Raw genomic sequence first — 25,426 nt, 5'->3', positions numbered from 1 at the left:
AATTTTATTGAAATGGAAATTAATCGCTAGATCGAAAATTCTATTAAATAAAAACGAAAACAAAAACAGAAAATATAACTTAAAATATAATACAAATAATATAAAGAAAAATATCATTTAAAACATTAATAACAATAATTATACTAGTAGTAATTATTTGTATTAGAAATAAACTCCGAAACCAATATAAAACTACAAATAAATTAATATTTCTTGATTTTTTAAATTTAATATTCATATAAAAATATTTGGTGAGAGAAGAGTATATATTTTCATAAAATATAATTAATTTATAAAAATATATATAAATATATATATATATATATATATATATATATATTATATATATATATAAAGATACATATATTTATTTATATTTTTATATATCTTTGTAAATAATGTAAGATAAATTATATATGTTATTTTAGTTAATATAACTATTTTAAAATTTGTTTATTTTAATAAAAGATAATATTTAATAGAATGTAATATAAAAATAATTATTATTTTTAGTATGGTCTTTATTATATATATTTGCTGTATTTTTTGTTATAAAAATCAAATCTAAAAAAAGTGCAATAATCCATATTCTCCCCTTTTTGTATTTATTGAGATTTTTTGTTTAAAAAAATATATGTTTAATTTTTAAATGAATAAATTATATTTGAAAATAAAAAGTGTTATATTTATTATAATCTTAAATTGCTAAATTTATTATTTTAATATTTTCTTTAAGTAAATTTTATTCTTAAATATAATTAATATTCTTTTACAATATAAAATAATAAAATTATTATGGCTTTATTTATTATTTAATAATGATCATATTTAAAATAAAATTTTATTAAGTTAATATTATAAAAATTAATTTTTTATATTTCTTAATTATTCATTTTATTTTTTAATTGATAAACAAAGTTTTGAATTTTGTTTAAAATTTTGATAATGCTTATAAAGAATAATTATTTAAATTAAATAAACCTGCTAAAATTTTTAATATGATATTGCTTTAAGATTATTAATAAATAAGTAATAATTATTAATTTTTAATTAAATATTGTTTATTTATAAAAATTTAAAATTATATAAAAAAAGAAACAAATATTAATATTTAATGCTATTTAAAAAAATAAAAAAAAAAAAATTAATAAATAAATAAGTAAATTGATATTTTATATTTTATTAATACTCAATTTTTATTGTACTTAAAATTATTAGATTTTTTTGTGTAAGTAGAAATAATTTTTTTTTTACTTACAGAAGATTAGTTATCTCTCGCTTGTTATTTTTCTTTTTTTTTAATAAAATTAAAATTTCGAATATTATATTTAGGCTTGCTATTACTAATGCCTTTTTTAAATTATTCTTTAAGTTTACCAATGTATCCGCCTTCCTTTGATTTTGGTTCTTATTAAGGGTTTCTAGTATCTTTAGGTTTTCCAATATCTTTAGGTTTACCATCGTCTTTAGGTTTTCCAGTATCTAAAGGTTTTCCAGTATCTAAAGGTTTTCCAATATCTAAAGGTCTTCCAGTATCTAAAGGTTTTCCAGTATCTAAAGGTTTACCATCGTCTTTAGGTTTACCATCGTCTTTAGGTTTTCCAGTATCTTTAGGTTTACCATCATCTTTAGGTTTTCCAGTATCTTTAGGTATTCCAGTATCTTTAGGTTTACCATCATCTTTAGGCTTGCCATCATCTTTAGGCTTGCCATCATCTTTAGGTTTACCAGTATCTTTAGGTTTTCCAGTATCTTTAGGTTTACCATCATCTTTAGGTTTACCATCATCTTTAGGCTTTCCATCATCTTTAGGCTTGCCATCATCTTTAGGTTTACCATCATCTTTAGGTTTACCATCATCTTTAGGCTTGCCATCATCTTTAGGTTTACCATCATCTTTAGGTTTACCATCATCTTTAGGCTTGCCATCATCTTTAGGCTTTCCATCATCTTTAGGTTTACCATCATCTTTAGGTTTGCCATCATCTTTAGGCTTGCCATCATCTTTAGGTTTACCAGTATCTTTAGGTTTTCCAGTATCTTTAGGCTTGCCATCATCTTTAGGTTTACCATCATCTTTAGGTTTACCATTATCTTTAGGCTTGCCATCATCTTTAGGCTTGCCATCATCTTTAGGTTTTCCATTATCTTTAGGTTTACCATTATCTTTAGGTTTACCATCATCTTTAGGCTTGCCATCATCTTTAGGCTTGCCATCATCTTTAGGTTTACCATCATCTTTAGGTTTACCATCATCTTTAGGCTTGCCATCATCTTTAGGTTTTCCAGTATCTTTAGGCTTACCATCATCTTTAGGCTTGCCATCATCTTTAGGTTTGCCATCATCTTTAGGTTTGCCATCATCTTTAGGTTTACCATTATCTTTAGGTTTTCCAGTATCTTTAGGCTTGCCATCATCTTTAGGTTTACCATCATCTTTAGGCTTGCCATCATCTTTAGGCTTGCCATCATCTTTAGGTTTACCATCATCTTTAGGTTTACCAGTATCTTTAGGTTTTCCAGTATCTTTAGGCTTGCCATCATCTTTAGGTTTACCATCATCTTTAGGCTTGCCATCATCTTTAGGCTTGCCATCATCTTTAGGTTTACCATCATCTTTAGGTTTACCATCGTCTTTAGGCTTGCCATCATCTTTAGGTTTTCCAGTATCTTTAGGTTTTCCAGTATCTTTAGGTTTACCATCATCTTTAGGTTTACCATCATCTTTAGGCTTACCAGTATCTTTAGGCTTGCCAGCATCTTTAGGTTTACCATCGTCTTTAGGTTTACCATCGTCTTTAGGTTTACCAGTATCTTTAGGCTTGCCATCATCTTTAGGCTTACCAGTATCTTTAGGCTTGCCATCATCTTTAGGTTTACCATCATCTTTAGGTTTACCATCATCTTTAGGCTTGTCTTTTGGAATATCTTGATTTTTTAATGTTTTCATCCAGCATGTATAATACTATATATATTTAATAAAAAATTATTATAAATTTTACATTTGATTCCCATCCTTTTTAATGTAACTTATTTATTTCTTATTCTAGACCTTAAAGATTATTATCTTATGATTTTTAAATAAAGTTAGCAATTTCTTTGTCATGGTCCATATTTTCATTAGCCCAAATTGTTTATTTTTCCTAATTAAAAACATTCAAGCATTTCAATGCATCAAAATTATGTTTTTATTTTTCGAATTTACTTGTATTTTTAAAAGGATTGGCTTCATATTTTTTAATTTCATTATCTAATTCTTCAAATGATTATAAAGAACATTTCCAATAATCTATTTATTTTAAAAAATTATAAAAATAAAATATATTTTTTTAAAAATATAATTAATTATATTTTATTAAATTTATTTTACTTTATTTTTATAGTTCTTTATTTTTTTTTACATATTCAATAATCTAATTTATGTTTGCCTTATTATCTTTTAAGAGTTCACTTTCTAATTTACCAATTTAGCCTAAAATTATTTAATTACTACCTATCAAACAGTTACAGTCATATTCATTTAACTATTCTTCTAACCATCTATATTTTTAGTTTTTAATAATTTATTTATTAGGTTCTACTTTGAAAGATTCCAATTCAGGCTAGCATTTTTTCAATGAAGAAATAACACAATCAAAGTATTTTTTATTTTAAGAAAAGCAACTTAAATATCTAAAAGAAAATAAAATAAATATAAGAAAATATATTTATTACTGTAATAATTCTTTTGATGATTTCAATTATTATATTTCTTTTATAGTTTAAGCTCTTAAATAAAACTCAAGAGTATCTAACTTTTCAGAACAATTATTTTAGCTATTCTAATCAGATATACATGAGAAATTTATTGGTTTATTATTATTATTTTCTTTTTTATTAATTATAAAATTTTCTTAATGAGATTATCTCTTCTTTATAAGGTTCTTTAGCTTTTTAGTTAAAAAGCCGCTATTTGATGAGGCATTTTTAGCGTTATATTGGTTTAAAAAGAGAGTTAAAATAATAAAAATTGTTAAAAATCTACTTTAGTAGTATTTAGTAAGCATTTATTTTATTTTATTTTATTTTTCAATAAATAAATATTTTATTTATTTTATATAATTTAACTTTTTATTTAAATAAAGTATATATTGTTTTTATTTTTTAAAATATTTTTTTAAAGGTTTTATAATATTTTTTTTTATATAGTTATAGAATAATTAAAAACATTAATAATAAATATATTATTATTTAATATATATTTCATAAATTTTTGTTTAAAAATAATTTTGTTTATATATAAATATTTTTATATTTAATTTTATAATTCACTTTCATTTTCAGTATTTAAAATTTTATTGATAAATTTTTTAAGTATTTTTATTATCACTATTTAAATTTTATATTTTATTATTTACATATATAACTAAAAAATGATATAATAATCATCTTATATGAATTAAGTTAAAAAATGATATTTAATATTATTTAATGTACATTTCTTAAAATAATAAATAATATATAATTAGAATACCAAAAAAAGTATCTTATCAGAACTTCTAGATAAAACTGATAAAGCATAAAGCGATTGTGAAGTAATAATAAAAAATAAAATACAATAAAAGCGAAATAATTTTTGAATAAAAATAATAGTAAATATATAACTAATTTTAAAAAATTAAAGAGTTTAATATGTTTGTTAATGTTTATTTGAAAGGTTTAACACAGGAATAATTATAAAATGTATAATTTAATTTATACCAAATTTCTTTTTAAAAAAATAAATAATAATAATAAAGCTATGTAGTAATTTTGAATATAAATAATATAGTAAAGGTGCAATTATATTCAAATAAGGAGATCTTCATGATAATAAATTATATTTTATATTATCAGGAAGTGTAATAATATTTATTGATAAAGATTTACATGAAGAAAACTAATACAATACTTAATTATTTAATTTCTAAAAGAAAATAAATTATTAAAATAAACTTGAAACTAATGAAAACTAAAATCAAGAATAAAATTAAATAAAAATAAAGGACTAAAGAAAGCCTATTGAATTAAATAAACTTTCATTATAAATTTTAATTAAACTAAGAAGTACTTAAAAATAAAAATAATTTTAATATTTCATTTAATTTAATAGCTATAAGTAAAAAAGTTTAAAAAATTTATAAATAAAAGCAAAACTAAAGTTAACTTCTAATAACATAAGAAGAAAAAAATAGCCTAAAAAAATTATTCGGTACTACTACTAGATTATATGGAAAAGGGAAATATTTTGGTGAAAAAGCTCTTCTTAATAATACTAGAAGAACAGCAACTATAGTTGTAGATTAACATATGTCAGAAATCCTTAGTTTAGAAAAAAAACATTTCTCTACTTTTTAAGAAGAATTAAGAGATGCTTAATAAATTCGAAAACAAACGCTTCTTAAATTGTTTCCTGAACTAAATTATTTATCTATTTAAAAATTAGATTATTTCTTATATTTTTTTGACGTAATTTTTTACAAATATATCATTATATAATTTATAAAATATTTATTTTATTTAAATATAGATAGAAACATATAAGAAAGGTGTTTAAATATATAAAGAAGATAAGAAAGATGATAAAATATATATAATATAAGAAGGAGAAATATAGTTAAATAAAAAAATAATAATATAAGGCTAATAAAATTCGATATTAAAAACAAAAGAAGAAACAATAAAAGTATCAATAATACGTAAAAAATAAAAATTAAAATAAATAAATAAATAAAAAGCAAAAAATGAAGTTTTTGGGGAAGAAATACTTTTTAATAATGACGGAAAATATGCATATAATTGTATTACGATTTCTTAATAGGTAATTGTTTTGGTTGTTACTAAAAGTTATTTAGAAAGCAATATGAATTCGTAAATAAAAAAGTGCATGCTTTAATAATATCTAATAAAAGAATATGAAAGAAATAAATTTATTTAAAATCGAATATAAGACTTAAAACAAGAATTTAATAAATAATTATAAATTTAAGAATTTTAAATAAATTAATAATAATTTTAGAGCATGAGTAAAAGGAAAAGGAATAATAGCAAAAGTAATGAAAATATTAGTAAATAATAATTTTAGTTAGAAAATATAATTTTAAGTTAATCTTAATGTTTTAAAACTTCTAATATTTACAATGAATATTAGCTTAAAGATTAAAGAATATAAATTACTTATAAAAATATTGAAGAATATAAATATGATTTTGGAAAAAGTTCAATGACAAAATATAAATAAAAAGTAATTTTTTCATTAGTTTTTAAATATTTTTTATAAAAAAAAAAGTAACAATAATAATTTTTGAATTTAAAAACATAATAAATTTAAGGATTTTAAGAAAAACCTAAAATTCCAACTGATAACATTTGCCAAAAGAAAAAATATGAAAAAATATATTTTATAAAAAACAAAAATAATGAATTATTGGAAAATATATAAATAAGTAATTAAGATTAAATAGAAATAGAAAAAAATAAAAAAGTTAAAGGAATAGATTTAATAATACTAAATCTGATATATATTTTAAAAAAAAATCTTAGAGTTAACAAAATTAAATATCCTTTTTAGCTACTTCCAGGATACATAGTAGAAATAAATTATAAACATAAAAAGATTATTTTTAAAATAAAAGTAAAATACCATCATTTTCTTTAGAAATAAATAAATGTAACATTAAATAGAAATTAAATCAAAGTAGTTTATAAATTCTAAAATCTCCAAGAAGTGAAATAATTTAATTAAATAAAAAATAAAAACTTCTTAATGAAAATTCATAAAAATATTATACATAATAAACAGGTAAAAGTTAAGAAACGTCTATTAAAAAAAAAAAATCTGCTTTATGTACAGGAGAATATTTTAATTTAAAATAAGACTTTGATATACTAAAAAATAATATGACAGATTATAATAGTTAATAAAATGATGAATGGATATTATAAATTTTAACATAAAATTAAAAAAATATATTAAAATAATAAAAGATGTAGTTTAGTAAAATTTTTTAATAAAGAAAGAAAATAAAAAATATAAAAAAATACTGAAATATATAAAAAATTAAATAAAAAAAACAATTATTATATATTTTTATTTAAAAAATAAAATATTTTTAATTAAAAAATTATAGATATTTTTTTGTAAAAAATAATTATGTTATATTTTAAATAAGAGATTTATATTATATTATATTTATTTATATAGTTAAAAAGAAAACTATTATATTTTAATTAAAATAAAAAAAAAATATATTTATATATATATATATATATATTTATATTTATTTATATTTATATATATACAAATTTAAATATTTATTAAATATTATGTTTTTATTTATTTTTTAATAAGAACATTTTATTTTTGAAATTTATTATATATTAAATAACTTTTTTTAAAAAAATTAAACAAAAAATATATTAGTATTTAATTTAAATATATTTAAAAAAAAAATGCAACTTAGATATTTTGGTAATCTAATTCCTCCTGTAGATGGTATGTAAAAAATATCATCTGTTTCATGGGCTCCAAACGGCAAACGTTTAGCAGTTTGTACAGCTGAAAGAGTAAAATATAAAATATAGATAAAAAATTATTATAAAAAATAGGTTGTACATATATTTGATGAATAAGGAAACAAAAAAGATAAATTTCCTACAAAGCCGTCTGATAAAGTAAAAAAAATAAAAATAATAAATAATTTTTTATATTAATAAAGGGGTAAAAAACTTATGTAGTTCGTCAAATAGCATTTTCTCCTGATTCAGACAAGATAGCTATAGCCCAATCCGACAACATTGTATTTATATACAAAGTCGGCAAAGAATGGGGCGATAAAAAATCTATATGTAACAAATTCCCAACGTCGTCATCTGTAACAACTTTAACTTGGCCCCATGGTCGTTAAGGAGAAGTAATATTCGGTCTAGCAGAAGGAAAAGTCCGTGCAGGTATTGTCCGAACTAATAAATCATAAGTTGTTTATAGTACTGAAAGTTATGTAGTAAGTCTTGCCAGTTCTCGAGATGGTGAAAGTGTAGTTAGTGGTCATTTGGACGGATCTATATATGCATATCATATAGAGAGTTAAACTACTCAAAAAGTAATTACTCATCATTCTATTCCATATGCTCTTGGGTGGGGCGAATAGATTGTAGCGGCTGGAAATGACGCTAAAGTCAGTTTTTATGATTTAAATGGGAATCTTTTGCAAAGGTTTGATTATAATAATGACGATAAAATTAAAGAATTTACTTTTGCGGCCTTCAACCCCGCTGGAGATACAGTTGTTTTAGGAAATTATAATAGGTTTTATATTTATAATTATAATTAGAGAAGAGGGTAATGGGAAGAAATAGGTATTAAACATATCGAAAATTACTATACAGTAACTGCTTTAGGTTGGAAAAACGATGGGTCGAAACTGGTAACAGGAAGTTTATGTGGATCAGTAGATTGGTATGATGCTTCAATGAAAAAAATAAATTATAAAGGAAAATTCGAACTTAATTATGTATCTCCTAGTTAAATAGTCATCAAGAGTCTGAATTCAGGCAAAAAATCTGTTGTAAGAAGCAATTTAGCAGGCGAAATTAATAAAATTAATATTTTTTAAGATAAATTTGCAGTTGCTAATACACATGAAACTATTATTGTAGCTGATTTGGAAACGGATAAATAGTCAGAAATACCTTGGAGGAATGACGGTAAGGAAAAATATGATTTTTCAAATCCAGGAGTGTGTATGATATATAGTGGAGGTGAATTAACTTTATTAGAATTCGGAAATAATGAGCCTTTGGGTAATTGTAGAACTGAACATATGAAAAGTAATCTTATTTCAGCTAGATTGAATTATACAGGAAATAAATAAACGAAAATGATTGCTTATCTATTGGATATGCAGACTATCTATATTCAAGATTTGAGTAATAACACTACTGTGGCTTAAATATTACATGACTCAAAAATTGATTTCATTGAACTTAATGCCCATGCAAATAAGTTGCTTTTTAGAGATAAGAAAAGATAGCTTTATTTATTTAATATTAAAAGTTAAATGAAAAATACACTTTTAAGTTATTGTAGTTATGCCTAATGGGTACCTGATTCGGAAGTCGTAGTTGCTTAAAATAGATAAAATTTGTGTGTATGGTACTCTATTGAAAATCCTGATAAAGTCACTATTTACAACATTAAAGGCGATGTAGAATCTATTGAAAGAAATTAAGGAAAAACCGAAGTTATAGTAAATGATGGGGGGAATCCAGTTGCTTATTCTTTAGACGAGTCTTTAATTGAATTTGGCTTTGCAATTGAATCAGAAGATTTAGAAAAAGCTGCGACTATTCTAGATCCTCTAGAAATGAATGCAGACACAGAAGCTAATTGGAAAACATTGGCCAAATTCGCCCTCTAATAATAGAATATAATGGTCGCAGAGCATTGTTATGCCGCTTTAGGGGATATATGTAAAGCAGCCTATTTGAGGAAAATAAATAAACTAATTCATGAGAATAAAGAGGGAATGGAGAATTATAAAGTATAAGCAAAATTAGCTATTTTAGATAAATAATTCCATAGAGCAGAAGCAATTTTACTAGATCACGATGAAGTAGAAGAAGCCATGGAAATGTACTAAGAGCTCCACAAATGGGATGAATCGATAAAAATTGCAGAAAAAAAAAATCATCCTTAGATTAAAGAATTAAAAGAAAACTATTATATGTGGCTAATTTAAACAAAATAAGAAGCCAAAGCCGCAGAAGTAAAAGAAGGAGAAGGATAACTTTTAAAAGCAATAGAATTGTATCTATAAGGAAATCTACCAGCAAAAGCAGCTTATGTAGTATTTAATTACAATACTAGTTTTCCACAAGAAGTTCTCGAAAATATCGCTAAAGCACTTTGTGGTGCAGGAATGTATGAAAGAGCAGGTGAATTTTATGAATAAATGGAATAATTTAAAAAAGCTTTAGAAATGTACATAAATGGAAATTCTTATAAAAAAGCTATTGACTTAGCTAAAAAAGTGGATGCAAAATTAGTGTAAATATTTATATATATTTATATATTTATATATGTATATATATATATTTAAATATATATATATATATTTATTAACATATATATTTTTCTATATATTTATACATAAATTCTTATATTCATATAAAAATATAAATTTATAAAGTGTTTAACTAGAAGAAAAATGTGGTGATTGGTTAGTTTCTTAAAAATAAACCGAAAACGCAGTAAATCATTACATAGAAGCCGGTTGTTACTAAAAAGCAATTGAAGCATCTATAAACTCCCGCCAATGGAGTAAATCAATATAGCTTCTTCAACACTAAAGCCCTGAAGTAGCCCGCCCTTTTTATAAATAAATCGCTAAACACTACTCAGATGTCCGCTAATATGATTTCGCTGAAAAATATTATTTAAAAGCCGGTTTACCAGTAGATGCTTTCGAAATGTATGCCAAAGCTTCCAAATGGGACCATGCTTTGAAAGTTGCTCGTGAAAATTTACCTGAAAATGAAATTGTGAATCTTTATGTAAAATAAGGTTAGAAATTTTAATAATAAGGAATGTTGAAGGAAGCAGGAAAATTATATTGCACAGTTGATGAATATGATAGGGCTATTGATATGTACTAAAAATCTGAGCAATATGAATCAGTTATTAGGATAATATCTAAATATAGACCAAAGTAATTAAAAGACGCGCATATGTAAATTGGACAAAGATTATAGAAAATAGGAAACTATAAATAAGCTGAACATCATTATATAGAAGCTGGGGCTTGGAATGTGGCTGTTGAGATGTATTAGTAAAATAAAGCTTGGGAAGATGCAGTTAGATGCTGTAAATTATATGGATCGGATAAAGAAACATGTGAATTAGCTAAATAATGGGCTGAAATACTCGGACCAGATGCCGGAATGAAAATTTTATTAAAGTATAATTTAATAGACGCCTTAATTGAGTACTTGTGTGATAGAAAAGAATTCGAAGAAGCCTTTAAAATGACTTCTAAAGCCATTCATAAGAAGCCTGATGTACATTTAAAGTATGCATTTGAATTGGAAGATACTAAGAGGTACAAAGAAGCTGAAGAAAATTTCATTAAGGCAGGAAAACCAGAAGAAGCAATAAATATGTATGAGCATTTAGGTGATTTTTAGGCTGCTTTATAGGTAGCGAAGATACATTAGAAATAAAATATTGGAATGATTTTGATGAATCAGGCTAGAGTTTTTATAGAAAAAAGAGAATATAAAAAAGCTGAAAATTGCTTTATTTAGGCTAAAAAACCAGAACTAGCAGTCAAGATGTATAAGGATATTAATAATTTCTAAGAGGCGTTTAGAGTTGCAAAGAAAGATGCACCTCATTTAGTTTAAGAATTGAATTAATAATTTAATTAAGGAGGTTCTGGTGGATAATAAGGAGGAAATTAGGGACCTTTGTCAGGTGAAGATCTTATTAGAAGTGCAAAAGTTTCAGAAGAATGTAGAGATTATTCGAAAGCTATAGACTCTTATTTAGATGTTACTGTTGATAATTTTGATGATTAAGAAATTATTGTATAAATAATATAATATATTAAAAATAATGTTATATTTTTATTAGGAAAAAGTATGGAATAGAGCAATTTAATTAGCTTAAAATAATTGCAAAGAAAGACTGACGGAAGTTGTAAAAATTGTCGCTAAGAGATTAAGAGATTTAGGAAAGTTTAAAAATGCTGCAAATCTTTATGAAAATTACAGTATGTTTAAAGAAGCTGTGGCTTGTCATGTAGAATCTAAAAACTATAATAGAGCTAAAGAGTGTGCTTAATAAGTTAATAATTAAGAGGTAATTTTTTTTTTTATAAATATATAATATTATTATTTGCTTTTTAAAAAAAAAAAAAAAAACAATAAAGCTTCGTACTTAAATGCTTGAATATATCGAATAAAGTGAAATGTAATATTTAGAATAAGAAGGAAAAGGAGAAGATTTCATTTAAAAAGGAAAAGTTGAATAAGGTTTAGATATGATTGTTTAAAAAGGAGGTAAATATATTTTGATATATATATATATATATATATATATATAAATATTTTTCAAAAAAGATTGGAAATAAGCATTGGATAGAGCTGCTAATGCCGGAGGTGAAATATTAGCTAAATATTTAAGAAGGTATGCTAAGTTTACAATGGAAAAAGGTTCTTTTGGTGAAACTATAGAAGCTTATTCTTAATACGGAATGTAATTAATACCTGAAAATTATAAAATATACAAAACTTTGGCTTTGGAAATATTCGTAGAATGTGATTCTAAAGAAATATAAAATTTACGTTCTTCCCTATATAACTTTTACAGATTATTATAAGGTGCTAAAGAAGAAAATTCAGCTGCTGGAAAATAATTCCATAAATATTTAATGGTGGCCCATTTATTGAACTTAAAATCACAATATGAGAAGAAAAATATGTCTAAATTACATCAAAAATTAAGTGTTTGTTTATTAAGATATTGCGAATTAGTCAGAATAGACAAACTTTTTTATGAGGCAGGAGTGTCATGTTAAAAATAAGTAATATTATATTATTTTATTAATATATATATATATATAAACAAAATAGAATTAATTAACATATGCATTTGTTATATTGAATAGATATTTAGATATATATGAAGCTATTTAAGACCCTGATGGAAATGATATGGGAGATAATTCTGGATTTTTAAATACTGATATTCCTTCTCCTTATGATGTTCCTTTGCCTGAAAAAAATATAGTTGATTAATAAAAAATTGAGGCTATTAGAAATTGGGTTTTAGAAATTAGCTATAATTAAAAGGTTGAGAAAGATTTCCCTCTTAGATAATGTGAAAGCTGCAAAAACTAAATTTATGAATGTTGTGCTACTTGTCCGAAATGTAAAAATGAAAGTGATATATGTGTACTTACTGGTATGCCGTTGCTTAAAGGTACTTTTACAAATTGTAGAAGTTGTGGAAAAGGAGGACTTAAAGAATATTGGAATATTTATTTGTAAAACTTTGCTAATTGTCCTTGGTGTAATAATCCACCTAATTGATTAGCAATTTAAACATATATTTATTATTGATTTTTTATGGTAATTTTTAGTTTAGGTTATCATAAGATTTATTAAAATTATTTTATTTGAAAATTATTATTATATTTAATATATATTTTTCATTTAAAAATAGGATATTTAATTATTAATTAATTTTTTTATCTTATTTTAAAAAAATTTAATATTAATTTTTATTTTTTAATTTTATTAACGTATTTTCAAATACAAATAAAGAGTTTTTTTAAAACAAACTCTTGTTTTTATAAAAAAAAGAATATTTTCAAAATATTTAATTTTTACTACATCATTTAATTTAAACAAAATAAATATAAAATAGATTAAAAAAAAATATTCAAATAAAAAAAAGGAATAAAAATTAATTAGAATTTAACAGCTTCCAAATAAAAAGTAAAAAAAAAAATGAAAAACCAAAAAGCCGTAAATTCAGAAAGCCGGGCATAATTAAAACAATAATTTACAAACAAATAATTACCATCTGCTGGCTATTTTAATAATTTTTTTTAACAAAAAAGTTAAAAAACCTCTAATTTTCAAATAAAGCCAGCTTCCTCCGAACGAAAAATTCGCCTAAAAAAGGACTTAATAAAGCTAAGTATGAGCAGTTTTAGAATCAGGACTTAATAAAGTAACGCTTAGCAGCACAACTTATATTACTTTAAAAAAGGTGCTTACAATAACAGTCGTTAAGAAAATCTTTTATTAACAAAATACAATTCTATAAATAACTAAAAATAAGGATATAACCAAAGTGTATCTCCTCAAACTACCAAAATAGGAAATTAAATTACTAATAATAATAAAAAACCTCCTATTGTATAATATAATAAACAAAATATGTTAAAATGTAACAATTATACCAATGAAAATGAACACATAAATAAATAATAATAATCTTCACCAAAAATAGCTAACACATTAAGAATCAGATCATATAACGAAATTTAACGAATAGAAGATTTCTTAGTCGACCAAAAATAAAAAATAGAAACATAAAAAAACTCTAAATAATATTCCTTCGAATTTCCCTGAAAGTAGCAACGAAAGTACCACAAATTCCTAAACTTGTATAACTTCATCCCTTAACTACATCGAAAATATGATAAATGATATCGAGATTTAACGAAAAGATAACAAAATTTTCGAAAAAATAATCAAAGATGAAAAGAAAAAAGAAGAGCTTAAAAATAAATAAACAACTTAAAATAACAAAAATTTTGAAAATACAAAAAAATCCCAAAAACAAACTGAACTCTTATCTGAAGAAATTGAAGACGAAAACTCAAAAGAATGTGAAATTACAATAGAAAAAAACTAACAAGATTTCCGAAATTCATTAAAAAATAAATTTTCAAAAAAACAATATGAACAAATCACAATAAATTTCGAAAACGAAGAAATTTATCTCACAGATTGTTGTTTATTCGAAACTTAATTAAATACATTAAAAATACTAACTCTTAATTTTGCTAGTGGACAATATTTTAACGAAGAAAATACACTCTCAGCTTTAAAATATATTAAAATGAGGTATTTAGAAAAACTAACCCTTCATTTTGGGAAAAGTAAACATCAAAAATAAGTCATAAATTTTTGTTTATTTTATCTCTCATATATTCCTTATGTTGAACTTATATTTAATTAAACAGAAAAAATTGTATATTAAAAGGAAAATAAATATATAACTATTGATTATTCCAATTTTCCATCTTTTGAACTTAAAGATATTGAAAAAATAAGCAAAAATCTTAAAGAATATTAAGTTTAAAATTTCCATCTTTTACTAAATGAAAATTTACATTTAGCTTAAAATAATCTTCTTTTAAAATAATTAGGACAATCCCTCTCTGAACTTACAGAAATTAAAATTTCCTTTAAAAATTCTCATCTTTCTCACGTCGATTTGCAGTTCTTTTTAGAGGGTCTTATAGGTGAAACCGGAAATAATTCAATTGAATAATTTGAACTTAATTTTGAAGGAAACAAATAAATAAGTGAATATTTCTTCGACATTTTTAAACTCAAAAATTTCTTAAAATTACAAAAACTAACCCTTATATTAGACAAGGAAAACCATATATTGAAACAATATGAATAATATAACGTTTTTCATTTCATATAGTACCTAAAGCACATAAAATAGTTAGAAATATATACCAATTTCAACAAAAAGATATACGAACACATATTAGAATACAATAAAATAAGCGTATGCATCTAAAAATGTGATATTTCTCCTTTCCAGTTAGTCGATATATAAAGTGCATTGAACTCCTATCCGCATATAATTGACTTATCTTTAGATTTTAGTAGTAATTATAAACTCTTATATAGAGATATTTACTGTTTTTTGAATGAATTGAATTGCATTTCTAAGGTAAAAAGGCTTTCTTTAAATTTATAAAATTGTAATATATCTGAAGTTGAGATAATTAGTATATATTTGAGAGTTTTTCATACTGTTAATTTAGAAGTTAAGTTTGATAATAATATTAATAATTTGGTAAATATTTCTTCATAAAAGTAATTTAGTATCAATCTGCTTGGAGATACAAACCCTAATGATAAAGATGTATATTTTTTAAAATTAAATAATATTTTTGAATGCTTGAATAATTAAAATAAACTTTTTTTTAATTATGAAAGCATTAAAATAAAATTGTATTATAATTATAATCTTAATTTTTAACTTTTTGAAAAATTTTTTGCCCCTTTCATTTCTAAATAGTAAAATTTACAATATTTAGAAATTGATTTTAATTATTGTTGTTTATAAAGCGAAGATGTGAATAAAATATCCCAAATTGTATATGAAAAATGCTCTAGTAAAATTAAAGGAATAAAACTTTATTTCATTAATAATGAATAAATAGAACTTCCTGAAATTATTTATTTAAGTAAGTCTTTTTGCCAAAAATATAAAGATCTATAAGCTTTTTATTTTATTACGGATTAATTCTAATTAGAAAAGTTTTAATAAAAAATTTGCTTTAATAATATGTTTGTTGATCCTTTTATGATTAAAATTCATTAAGTTAAAAAAAATAAAATCGAACCAAAAAAATACAACTTCTTTAAAAAAAATCACATATTTAATCATCTTGAATCAAATGAAATGTAATAACCTTTGAGAACATAAAAAGTTATATTTACAAATTTTAAAAACTAAGCTTTTATTTCTGTTAATGAAAATGCCACTATTGAAAATATTTATAAAAATATTAATGAATTAATTAAAAATCACTAATTTGATTGTATATATGTATTGAACGATGTTTATAAAAAGGAAATCGAAACCTATTATAACTAAATAAAAATAAATAAGAATTGAGATTCATTTATATATATATTTAATATATCTATAAAATATATATATATATATATATATATATATATATATATATATATATATTATATTATATATAAAAAATAAATATTATTAAATTTATTTTTTATTCTGTTAAATTATTATAAATAATTTTTATATTGAATACTTTTTTCAATTTATATTATTTATATTAAAATACTTATTTTTATCAAAATTTATGTATATCAATTATAAAAATAATTTATAAATTTATTTAAGCGACTTTTTTTAAAAATTAAAATTTGAATAACCTCCTTATTTATTATACTCTATTTTCTTAATTACAGATTATTTATATTTGTTTATAAAAAATTCATTTATTAAAATATATACAATTAATCTTAAAACTATATATACTAAAACTAAATTAAAATTAAAAAAAAATTTAAAATTTTTATTTTTTGATAATAATAAAAAATTAAGTTAAAAAAAAAAATTTAATTAAAAAACTAACAAAAAAAGAGAAATATAAAAAACAAACAAAAAAAACATAAAATGTAAATCAAACAGCAAATATTAAAAAACAATTAAAATTCAAATTTTTTACAAAACTACCGTACAAATTCCCAAAACACTTAAATAACCAAATACTAATAAACCCGTGGAAGATTTCCAAATTCTTTAACGTCCCCTTTAACAAATAAATCCATACAAATAAAAAGAGCATCTGCTTCAATAACAAAATTTTAGCAAACCTTAGACAATTAACAACAATAAACAGAACAAAACTCTCGCAACATTAACAATTAATTACAAAAAAAAAGTAAAATACAACATCTAAATATTAACATTAAAGTTCCTTACAATAAAAGCAACAGCATAGCCAACAATAAATAGAAAATCATCACCATACATAATAATAGCCGCGGTCTTTTTTTTAGAAAATAACAATAATCCACATCAGTAATACTAAATAGATTCATCAAAGATATCATCAAGATCTTATGGAATCATAAAAGCATATGCTGCAAATACAAATAATGGAATTTTTAGAAATTATAATGAAGATAGAGTTTCGATTATTCTTTCCGTTTCAAAACCATCAAATAAATAAACTGAATATTGGGCAAAAACTTCTTTTTTTGCTATTTATGATGGACATGGAGGGTCTAATTGTGCAGATTATTTAAGGGATAATTTACATTTATTTGTATTTTATTTTTATATATTATAAATTTTCTATAAATACTCATATTTTTATTAAAATAAAGATTATTAAAGATGATTTTTTTCCAGAAAATCCTATAGAAGCCATTAAAAGAGGTATTTATTATGCTGAGTAAAGTTTTCTTAAAATGGCTGAAGAAACTAATGATAGATCCGGTTCTTGTGCTATTATACTTTTAATTATGGGTAAATTATTTTTATTGATAAGTTTACTATATTTAAATTACTTTTATATAAATAAATATTTATTTTTCATATATATATATTTTTTTTAGATGATATGGCTTATGTGGCTAATATTGGTGATTCTAGAGCAATTTTAAGCATGAAAAATGGATAAATAATCTCTAATTTATCACAAGATCATAAACCTGAGTTCGAAAAAGAAAGAATAGAAGCAGCAGGTGGAAATATATATTAGTAAAAAAAAAAATATAACAAAACATTTAATTTATATAATAAAAAAAAGATAAAATGTAAGCAATTATAATTGCGGATTACTTTAAGGAATGTAAATATAACCTCCTTGTAGAGTTTTTCCAGGAAAATTATCAGTTTCAAGAACAATAGGTGATATATAAGCCAAAAATGTTCTTTTAGGAGGAAATCCAAACGTAATAATAAGCAATCCAGATATAAAGCAATTAAAAATTACAAATGAGCATGATTTTATATTATTAGGATGTAAATATAAAAAAAATATATACAAAAATAAAAAAACTATAAAAAAGGCGATGGAATATTCGATAGAATAAATAGTCAAAATGTTGCTAATATATTCTGGAATTCTATAAATGAATAAAAACTAGAACCTGACTTTCATAAATAATGTGGAAAATGTATAGAATAAGTTATGATTGAAAGTTTTGACAGAAAAAGTTTTGATAATATAACTTTGGTGGCAATATCATTTGAAAACCTTAATAATTATTTTAATTAATTATAATAAATATAGCAATAATAATAATAACTATAAATAAAAAGCTAGATTAACATTAATAATCATAATTTTAATAATTATTAATAATATTAAAGCTTACCTTAAAAAAGTAGTGATAATAAAGTTTAATAAAAAATAATAATTTAACATTAAATACACCTTAGAATAATGTTTAAAAATCTTCTATAAATTTTGCTCCTTCAAGTAGTAGTTCTAAAAGTCTTTTACAAGGAAGTTAAAAATATAATTAAAACTAATAATAACATATTTATGGTAAATAATATTAGATATTGTAATAATAAATTTAATAAAAATAATTAATCTAAATTAAAAATAAAAAATATGATAATTTATCAAATAATTTTTAAAATTTTTAAAGTAAAAAATAATATATATTATATATTAGTTAAAATATTTATATTAATTATATATATATATATATTTATATTTTATTTATTTTATATTATATTTATATTGCATTTATATTATAATATTATTTATTATATTTAGTAACAAATTATTCATATTATATTAAATTTAAAATATATTTTAAAAACAACTTATTAATTTTATAATATTACATTATTCATATATTTATTCTTATAGAAAATAATCAAGGATATAATATAAAATTAATCAATTCTTAGAATATTAATTTTTATATTTTTTATACCTTAATTTTTTTTTAAAAAAAAAAAAAAAAAAAAAACTAAAAAAATATTTAAATTTTTTTTGGTTTGAATTTTTTAAAAAAAATCTTATAAAATAAAAAAAAACTAGTTTTAAAAGTTATATAAACTATAAGAAAGTAAATAAGAAGTAAATTATTCAATTTAATTGACTATAAAATATAAATGACTAATTTATTTGTATAAAAAATTTATAATAAACTGAAGAAGATAATATAATATAATTAAATCAAATCAAATAAAATCAAATTATATTAAATTCTAAATTAGTTTAAAAAGTTTATAATTGAATGCTTATATATTCAAAAACAATAAATTTAATCAAAGATTAATATAAAACCAAACTATTGTGATAATTATAAATATCAATTTTAACAATTTAAATAATAACAAGAAAACTCTAACTAATAGAAATTTGTAAACATAATGTAAAATAGTTAGAAAATTTTCAAATAATCTCCATGTCTATATTTATTGGAATAACTATTTCATATATTTTAACTTTTTTTAAGATTTAGTTCATAAATATTGTATAATAATATTTTTATTATTAAAGTAACGTATTTTTTTTTAAAATTAAATATTTCTTTTCTAATATTAAAGTTATTACTCCCAATACTAATTTTTGCTTTTATATTGAAATATAGTTAAATTAATTAAATTTTATGTAAAATATATATTCCTTTAATATTTTCATTCGAATTATATTTTCTCGGAAACTATTATTATATTATTATGATACTTGATTTCTTATTATCAATTTTAATAGGACTTTTTATCAATTTCAATATGGCTTTTTATTACAAAGTGGATTTTTATACCTGATTAAATTCAAATTGTTAAAAATTATTTTAGGTCAACATTATTTATACTTATTTTTTTAAAAAAAAATATAATAAAAAAAAATTATAATTTTTTTTTTTTTAAATACAGTATTGGATTGATTATATATTTATATTTTGCTTTGATTTCTTTTTAACAATAGTTTTTTTGTATTTCTGATTGGATTATTATGTTTTTTAAAAAAATAAAAATAAAAAAAGGTATTAATGTTTGAATAAATTGGAAAAGTAAACGAATATTTTTAACTTTTATAATAATACAATACAATAATCTAAACTGTTTTCTTTATTGTTTACATTAGCATATTAAATAAACTTTTGTTTAAATTATATAGCAGTTATTTAACGGAGCAAAGGGTACATGGTTTTTATCTTAAAATTATACTCTCGAAGAAGATTATTTATAAAAATATTTAGATAGAATATATTTTGCTTTTATTACAATAGTAACAGTTGTTTATGGAGATATAAGGCTTAAAACTTAATATGAAAATTATTACACTATTGTAATTATACTTCTTTTTAAGTATTTTTAATTAAAAAATAAATAATTCAATAATTACAGCATTTAGATATTTAATGAATACTATTAAATCTATATTTTAAAAAATATCTATAAAAGAAGTTAATTATAAGTGTAAATATATATATATATATATATATATATTTGCCTAATTTTTTATTTATATTTTATGATTTATCCTAAAAAATAATAAAAGAACTATAATATACAAAAACCTAATATATGAATAAAAATATATAAAAAAAAAAAATTATATTAAAGTCATAAAAAATTTAGAATAAGAAAATATAATCGGAATTATAAGGAAATCAATAAGGAGAAAAATAAATATTAAAAACTTTTAATTTGGTTTTTAAAAAAGGAAGTTAATTAAGACTATTATTTTTCCATACTTTTAAAATATAAGTTATTTAATTAAAATTTTAGTATGTAAATCCGATAAATAATTGTCATTAATATAAAAGAGTTAATATTATCTTTTAGTGAATAAATATATTCTTATAAATAATAAAATATGTTTTTTAGTAAATGGAGAAATAGAGCTTTGTCTATAAGTAATGAACGTAACAAAATCCAATGAGAATTTACACTAATACTAATACTTTAGGCCTAATTTATAATCTGTTTTAGAAATGATTTTCTTTCATAAAATAAATTAATTAATTAATTAATTAATTAATTAATTTATAATGCGAAGATACCTTTAAATTTTTGTAAGATGAATAGATTAAATAATAAGCTTTTATTTCTTAATTGAAATTCAGAAAAATCTCCAAATACTAGTATAGAATTATTTTGAACGAAAAAACGCAAATAAACAAAATCTCAAAGAATATTTTTTTATAAGTATAAAAAAAGTTTAAATTAATAAAAACTTTTAGCTTTTCTTTGGATGATAAATTAAGTAGTATTTAAGAAAAAAATAGATAAGAAAGGTTGATTCATCAACTAAATATAACTCAGTATAAAAAACTTAATTATAGAAATAGTTAAAAAAAGACTTTTAAAATTATTATTAAAATAGTTTTAGCAATAATATATTTTCTTATTAGGAATTCAAGTTTAATAAATATAATATATATAATTCATGTTTTAATAAAAGTAAGGAAGTTTGTTACTTATTATACTTTTAAAAATTAAAAAGTTGTTTTGAAGAGGATAAAGTTTTATTTTAATAAAAAAGTATTTGGAAATAAAAATAATATAAAATAAAGAAAAATGAAGAAAATATCTAAAATAAATATAAAAATAAAAAGTATAAAATAATTTATTTATTTAATATAAAAAAAAAATATATATATATTTTTTTATTTATATGTCTTTAAATAAATATAAATAAAAAATAAAAATATTTTTTAAAATTTCTTTGTATAAATATATAATATATATAATATAATTATATTTTATTTAAAAATACAAAATAAAATATATTTTTATATCAATCTTTCTTTAATATTTTTCTTGTTAAATTAGGAAATTTCTTTTATTTTTATTTTAATTAACTTGCTTTTCTTTTTTTTAAATTTTATAATATTTTCTTTTATTATGCTTCTAAAGGATTTGTAATAAACTCAGTTTTTTTCTACTCTTTTCTTTCTTGTTTTATATTTTCAATTTTCGATTTAATTCTTTAATAAATCTAAAAGAATTTATTTAATTCAACAAATTTTTTAAATTCTTCTATAGCCTAAATAAAATAAATATATAAATAATTGTATATATATATATTATAGAAAAAAATATAATTAAATATAAATATGTATAAATATATATAAATATATATAAATAAATATAAAAATTAAAAAATATATATATATTTATATTTATATAATTATATATATTTATATTTTTATTTTATAATTATCTTTTTTACCAATTCAGCTTTTTCAATTATTTCATTGCTATAAATTTTATTATTAATATCTTATGTTTTTACTTTAATAATAATTTCAATAAGAATATCAAGAAATCTTTCATTATTACAAAAATATTATTTTAGTTCTTTTTTCTCATTTAACTATTAACCAAAGAAATTTATTAATTCAACAATATTTTCAATTTATGTTTTATTATAATAAGCTTTAGCCTAAAAAAATTAATAAAATCAAATAAAACATAATAAAATAAATATTATTACATATGCTTTTAAGAAAATCTTAAATATATTTTCGAACATACAATCATTAAAATTTTATTCAAATTTATAAAAGAATTCAAAAGCAAAAATGAAGAAATTATGACTAATTTAAGTATTCTAAATGACTACATTATTTTTAAGTTTCGAAAAGTACAAAAACTTTAATAATTTCGGCAATAAACTCTACATATTCTCTTTGTTTTCCAAAAATATACGCTTACAAATCTCTTCATTATCCTTTACAGCCTGTATAATACAACCAATAGTCAAATTAGATGTAATTTAATTTGGGAAATTAACAAATTAAAGTAAAGAGCAAATAATTAATTTTTTATCCCCATTATCCGCAAAAATAATATTATTTTTATTAATTTAATTTTCCTTAACAAAATAAACATAAACCTCTAAAAACTCAATAGCTGAATTTAATAAAGTATCATTTTTAAGTTCTATTTCTTACTCATTTTACTCGTAATCATTTTCCTCTTACATTAGTAAGTCTTTAAATTCTTGATTGTTTTTGATTATTTCTTTCCTTTCTTTTTTCTATTTCATGATTTCCCAGAAAATGTTAATTCTTTCGACTCTGCTTTCGAAGACTAGAGTAATATTTTTCTAAATTTCCTTAAAAACTTAACTATGTTCACAAAAATACTTCCACTTCTAAAATTTCAAAAAAAGCTTTAAACCAGAAAACCCACTTTCTTAAATTTTAGGATTTTCATGTAAAGAAATCCATTATATACAATTCTATGTCAAATGAATTATTTATTAATCCGAAAGCCTAGCAATTAATGCCTATAAATGTTAATTAATAATATTCTTTAAATTTTCGTTTCCCTATTCTTTTATTAAATTAACCAAATAATTCACAATAAGAATCTCTCCGAAAAACTAAATAATATTTTCAGGGAAATTTTTAATAATAATCATTAAAACCTCAAAAACAACCATCTTCCCTTAATCATATGAATATTCACTATTTTTAATTAAGAAATTGATTTCACTCTACATTAATTTATCACTAATAGGATAATTAATAAGAAAACTCAAAAAAATCTACTTACAAATATTCTATATATTTCCCGCGTATGACTAAATCATCATTTCCCTCACTTTTTCATCTACTAAATCATAAACTTCTGTAAAAACCCTTTTTTAATCTATAATAGATTTTAAAAGGAGTAAAGGATCAGGACAAAAATCCGATAAATCCAATAGTTATTTAATATAAACTAATAACGCTTTATATTGAGAGTTTTTAAGAATATTTGGGAATTTATTCACTATTTCAGTCATTATTTTGAATGTTTCGCCTATCATTTCTTAGTCTGTATTTGTGAGTTTTTCCATTATTTAAAGGACAGAAAAAACCGTCGCTTTTCGGATGTTTTTCGCCTCGTTTCTAGAAAGCACGTTTCGGAGGATTTTTAAAGAAGTTATTATCATATTATTGTCAGTCGATTTTAAACATTCGACGATTATTTTTAACAATTACTAAAATTATTACTCGTTTTCGATCTTTTCTGGAGCAAAAATGTTACTTTTTATGCCTATAATGCACATTTTTAACCCAAAAGTTGATAGTGTATAGCCTATTCTTACATCACTTCGCTTTTTATCATCCTATATGTGCTTAAATATAGATTTATTTTGAGCTGTAGTTTCTAGTATTTCATATTTCTTGGCTAAATTAAATACTTTTTTATCTTTTGTTTCAATTTCGTCTTTAATTGTGGTATCAAGAAGTCTTTCTTTGACTTTTGTTTAAGCTATTAATTGTAAAGAATCTCTAATTAAAGAATAGCTTATAGGTATTAAATGCTCATGTTTCATACTCGGATTTTTGGAAAAACCATCAAGAATATAATTAAATATTTAATCGAATTTTCCTTAATTTTTAGCTCCATCTAAGTTCTATATCAATTATTCTCTAATAAAGGAAATAAAACCTATTATATTTCTAAAATCACACCATTTAGCTAATAATTAAAAAGTATCGTTAGCCTAAAAAAATAAAGTACATTAATATATAATTATTATATATTTATATTAATTTTTAAAAATAACATAATATTAAAACAATTACTAAATATAAAATATTAACATTATTTAGGCAATATTAAATATTTGAAAAAAAAATAAACAAAAAATTATAATATATATATAGATATTGATAAAAAATATATATTTATATAAAAATAAATATATTAAAAAATATATATATATATATATATATATAAATATATATATATATATATATATATATATATATATATATTTATTTTAAATACTTTGTTTTTCTTTTATTCTGGTATTTTTGTAAACTAAAGATTCTTTTCTTCATTCATCGATCCGAATATTTCATCTATTAAAAGAGGGAAAATATCCGCATGACAATAATCTAAACATCCGATTGGAGGTTTTTCAGAATCTATTTGTTTAACTAAATTATAGATAGTAAAGTTAAGAATATGGTTTTCCCAACCTTTATTAAGAAAAAATTTAAGTTCTTTAATAAGATAATGTAAAAAATAAGGTCCTGTGATTTTTACTATTTAAAGTAATACTTTTCTTGTAAAATCTCTTTCTTCATTATCCTTTGTTTTTAAGTTTTTGACTACTTTACTAAT

At 20.7% G+C, this 25,426-nt stretch overlaps 5 protein-coding genes across 5 annotated transcripts, besides 35 other annotated features; 2 read left to right on the top strand and 3 right to left on the bottom strand. All coding sequences in view use genetic code 6, as the record gives it.

Moving 5' to 3' along the window:
- Positions 1-298: 298 nt before the first annotated feature.
- Positions 299-387: a microsatellite.
- An 802-nt stretch (positions 388-1,189) lies between these two features.
- Positions 1,190-3,015, bottom strand: IMG5_148360 (hypothetical protein; the record flags this gene model as incomplete). The annotated part of the gene is made up of 3 exons (XM_004030996.1): positions 1,190-1,290; positions 1,378-2,928; positions 3,003-3,015. 3 exons carry the CDS (start codon positions 3,013-3,015, stop codon positions 1,190-1,192), a joined length of 1,665 nt encoding a protein of 554 aa, XP_004031044.1.
- Positions 1,427-2,911: a microsatellite.
- A 295-nt stretch (positions 3,016-3,310) lies between the features above and the next one.
- Positions 3,311-3,360: a microsatellite.
- Positions 3,361-3,401: a microsatellite.
- Positions 3,402-4,250: 849 nt separating this feature from the next.
- Positions 4,251-4,302: a microsatellite.
- A 1,676-nt stretch (positions 4,303-5,978) lies between these two features.
- Positions 5,979-6,036: a microsatellite.
- A 47-nt stretch (positions 6,037-6,083) lies between these two features.
- Positions 6,084-6,126: a microsatellite.
- Positions 6,127-7,097: 971 nt separating this feature from the next.
- Positions 7,098-7,167: a microsatellite.
- Positions 7,168-7,264: 97 nt separating this feature from the next.
- Positions 7,265-7,318: a microsatellite.
- Positions 7,265-7,319: a microsatellite.
- A 151-nt stretch (positions 7,320-7,470) lies between these two features.
- IMG5_148350 (intraflagellar transport protein, putative) lies at positions 7,471-13,110 on the top strand (the record flags this gene model as incomplete). Its single annotated transcript, XM_004030995.1, has 8 exons — positions 7,471-7,584; positions 7,627-7,692; positions 7,737-10,066; positions 10,209-11,604; positions 11,651-11,878; positions 11,949-12,078; positions 12,139-12,602; positions 12,652-13,110. 8 exons carry the CDS (start codon positions 7,471-7,473, stop codon positions 13,108-13,110), a joined length of 5,187 nt encoding a protein of 1,728 aa, XP_004031043.1.
- Positions 10,071-10,134: a microsatellite.
- Positions 10,072-10,150: a microsatellite.
- Positions 10,078-10,167: a microsatellite.
- Positions 12,093-12,126: a microsatellite.
- Positions 13,111-13,642: 532 nt separating the features above from the next.
- On the bottom strand, positions 13,643-14,096 carry IMG5_148340 (hypothetical protein). Its single transcript, XM_004030994.1, has one exon. The coding sequence runs from the start codon at positions 14,045-14,047 to the stop codon at positions 13,742-13,744; it is 306 nt and encodes a 101-aa protein (XP_004031042.1). The 5' UTR covers positions 14,048-14,096; the 3' UTR covers positions 13,643-13,741.
- A 2,371-nt stretch (positions 14,097-16,467) lies between these two features.
- Positions 16,468-16,553: a microsatellite.
- Positions 16,554-16,673: 120 nt separating this feature from the next.
- Positions 16,674-19,343, top strand: IMG5_148330 (protein phosphatase 2c, putative; the record flags this gene model as incomplete). Its single annotated transcript, XM_004030993.1, has 5 exons — positions 16,674-17,645; positions 17,707-17,848; positions 17,938-18,082; positions 18,144-18,346; positions 18,394-19,343. The coding sequence occupies 5 exons, from the start codon at positions 16,674-16,676 to the stop codon at positions 19,341-19,343; spliced, it is 2,412 nt and encodes an 803-aa protein (XP_004031041.1).
- Positions 16,908-16,944: a microsatellite.
- Positions 16,923-16,984: a microsatellite.
- Positions 16,939-16,986: a microsatellite.
- Positions 17,890-17,936: a microsatellite.
- Positions 18,349-18,392: a microsatellite.
- Positions 18,897-18,944: a microsatellite.
- Positions 18,992-19,136: a microsatellite.
- Positions 19,014-19,078: a microsatellite.
- Positions 19,015-19,111: a microsatellite.
- Positions 19,034-19,103: a microsatellite.
- Positions 19,344-19,852: 509 nt separating the features above from the next.
- Positions 19,853-19,893: a microsatellite.
- Positions 19,894-20,044: 151 nt separating this feature from the next.
- Positions 20,045-20,092: a microsatellite.
- An 80-nt stretch (positions 20,093-20,172) lies between these two features.
- Positions 20,173-20,204: a microsatellite.
- Positions 20,205-20,774: 570 nt separating this feature from the next.
- Positions 20,775-20,800: a microsatellite.
- A 509-nt stretch (positions 20,801-21,309) lies between these two features.
- Positions 21,310-21,341: a microsatellite.
- A 554-nt stretch (positions 21,342-21,895) lies between these two features.
- Positions 21,896-21,970: a microsatellite.
- A 344-nt stretch (positions 21,971-22,314) lies between these two features.
- On the bottom strand, positions 22,315-25,144 carry IMG5_148320 (hypothetical protein; the record flags this gene model as incomplete). The annotated part of the gene is made up of 5 exons (XM_004030992.1): positions 22,315-22,343; positions 22,640-22,742; positions 23,667-23,772; positions 24,304-24,800; positions 25,088-25,144. 5 exons carry the CDS (start codon positions 25,142-25,144, stop codon positions 22,315-22,317), a joined length of 792 nt encoding a protein of 263 aa, XP_004031040.1.
- Positions 22,372-22,503: a microsatellite.
- Positions 22,373-22,496: a microsatellite.
- Positions 22,475-22,509: a microsatellite.
- Positions 24,948-25,074: a microsatellite.
- Positions 25,145-25,426: the final 282 nt, after the last annotated feature.

Source organism: Ichthyophthirius multifiliis (genome assembly GCF_000220395.1).
Source record: "Ichthyophthirius multifiliis unplaced genomic scaffold scaff_1120509251143, whole genome shotgun sequence".
NCBI lineage: Eukaryota > Ciliophora > Oligohymenophorea > Hymenostomatida > Ichthyophthirius > Ichthyophthirius multifiliis.
This window is presented reverse-complemented; position numbering and strand designations above follow the sequence as displayed.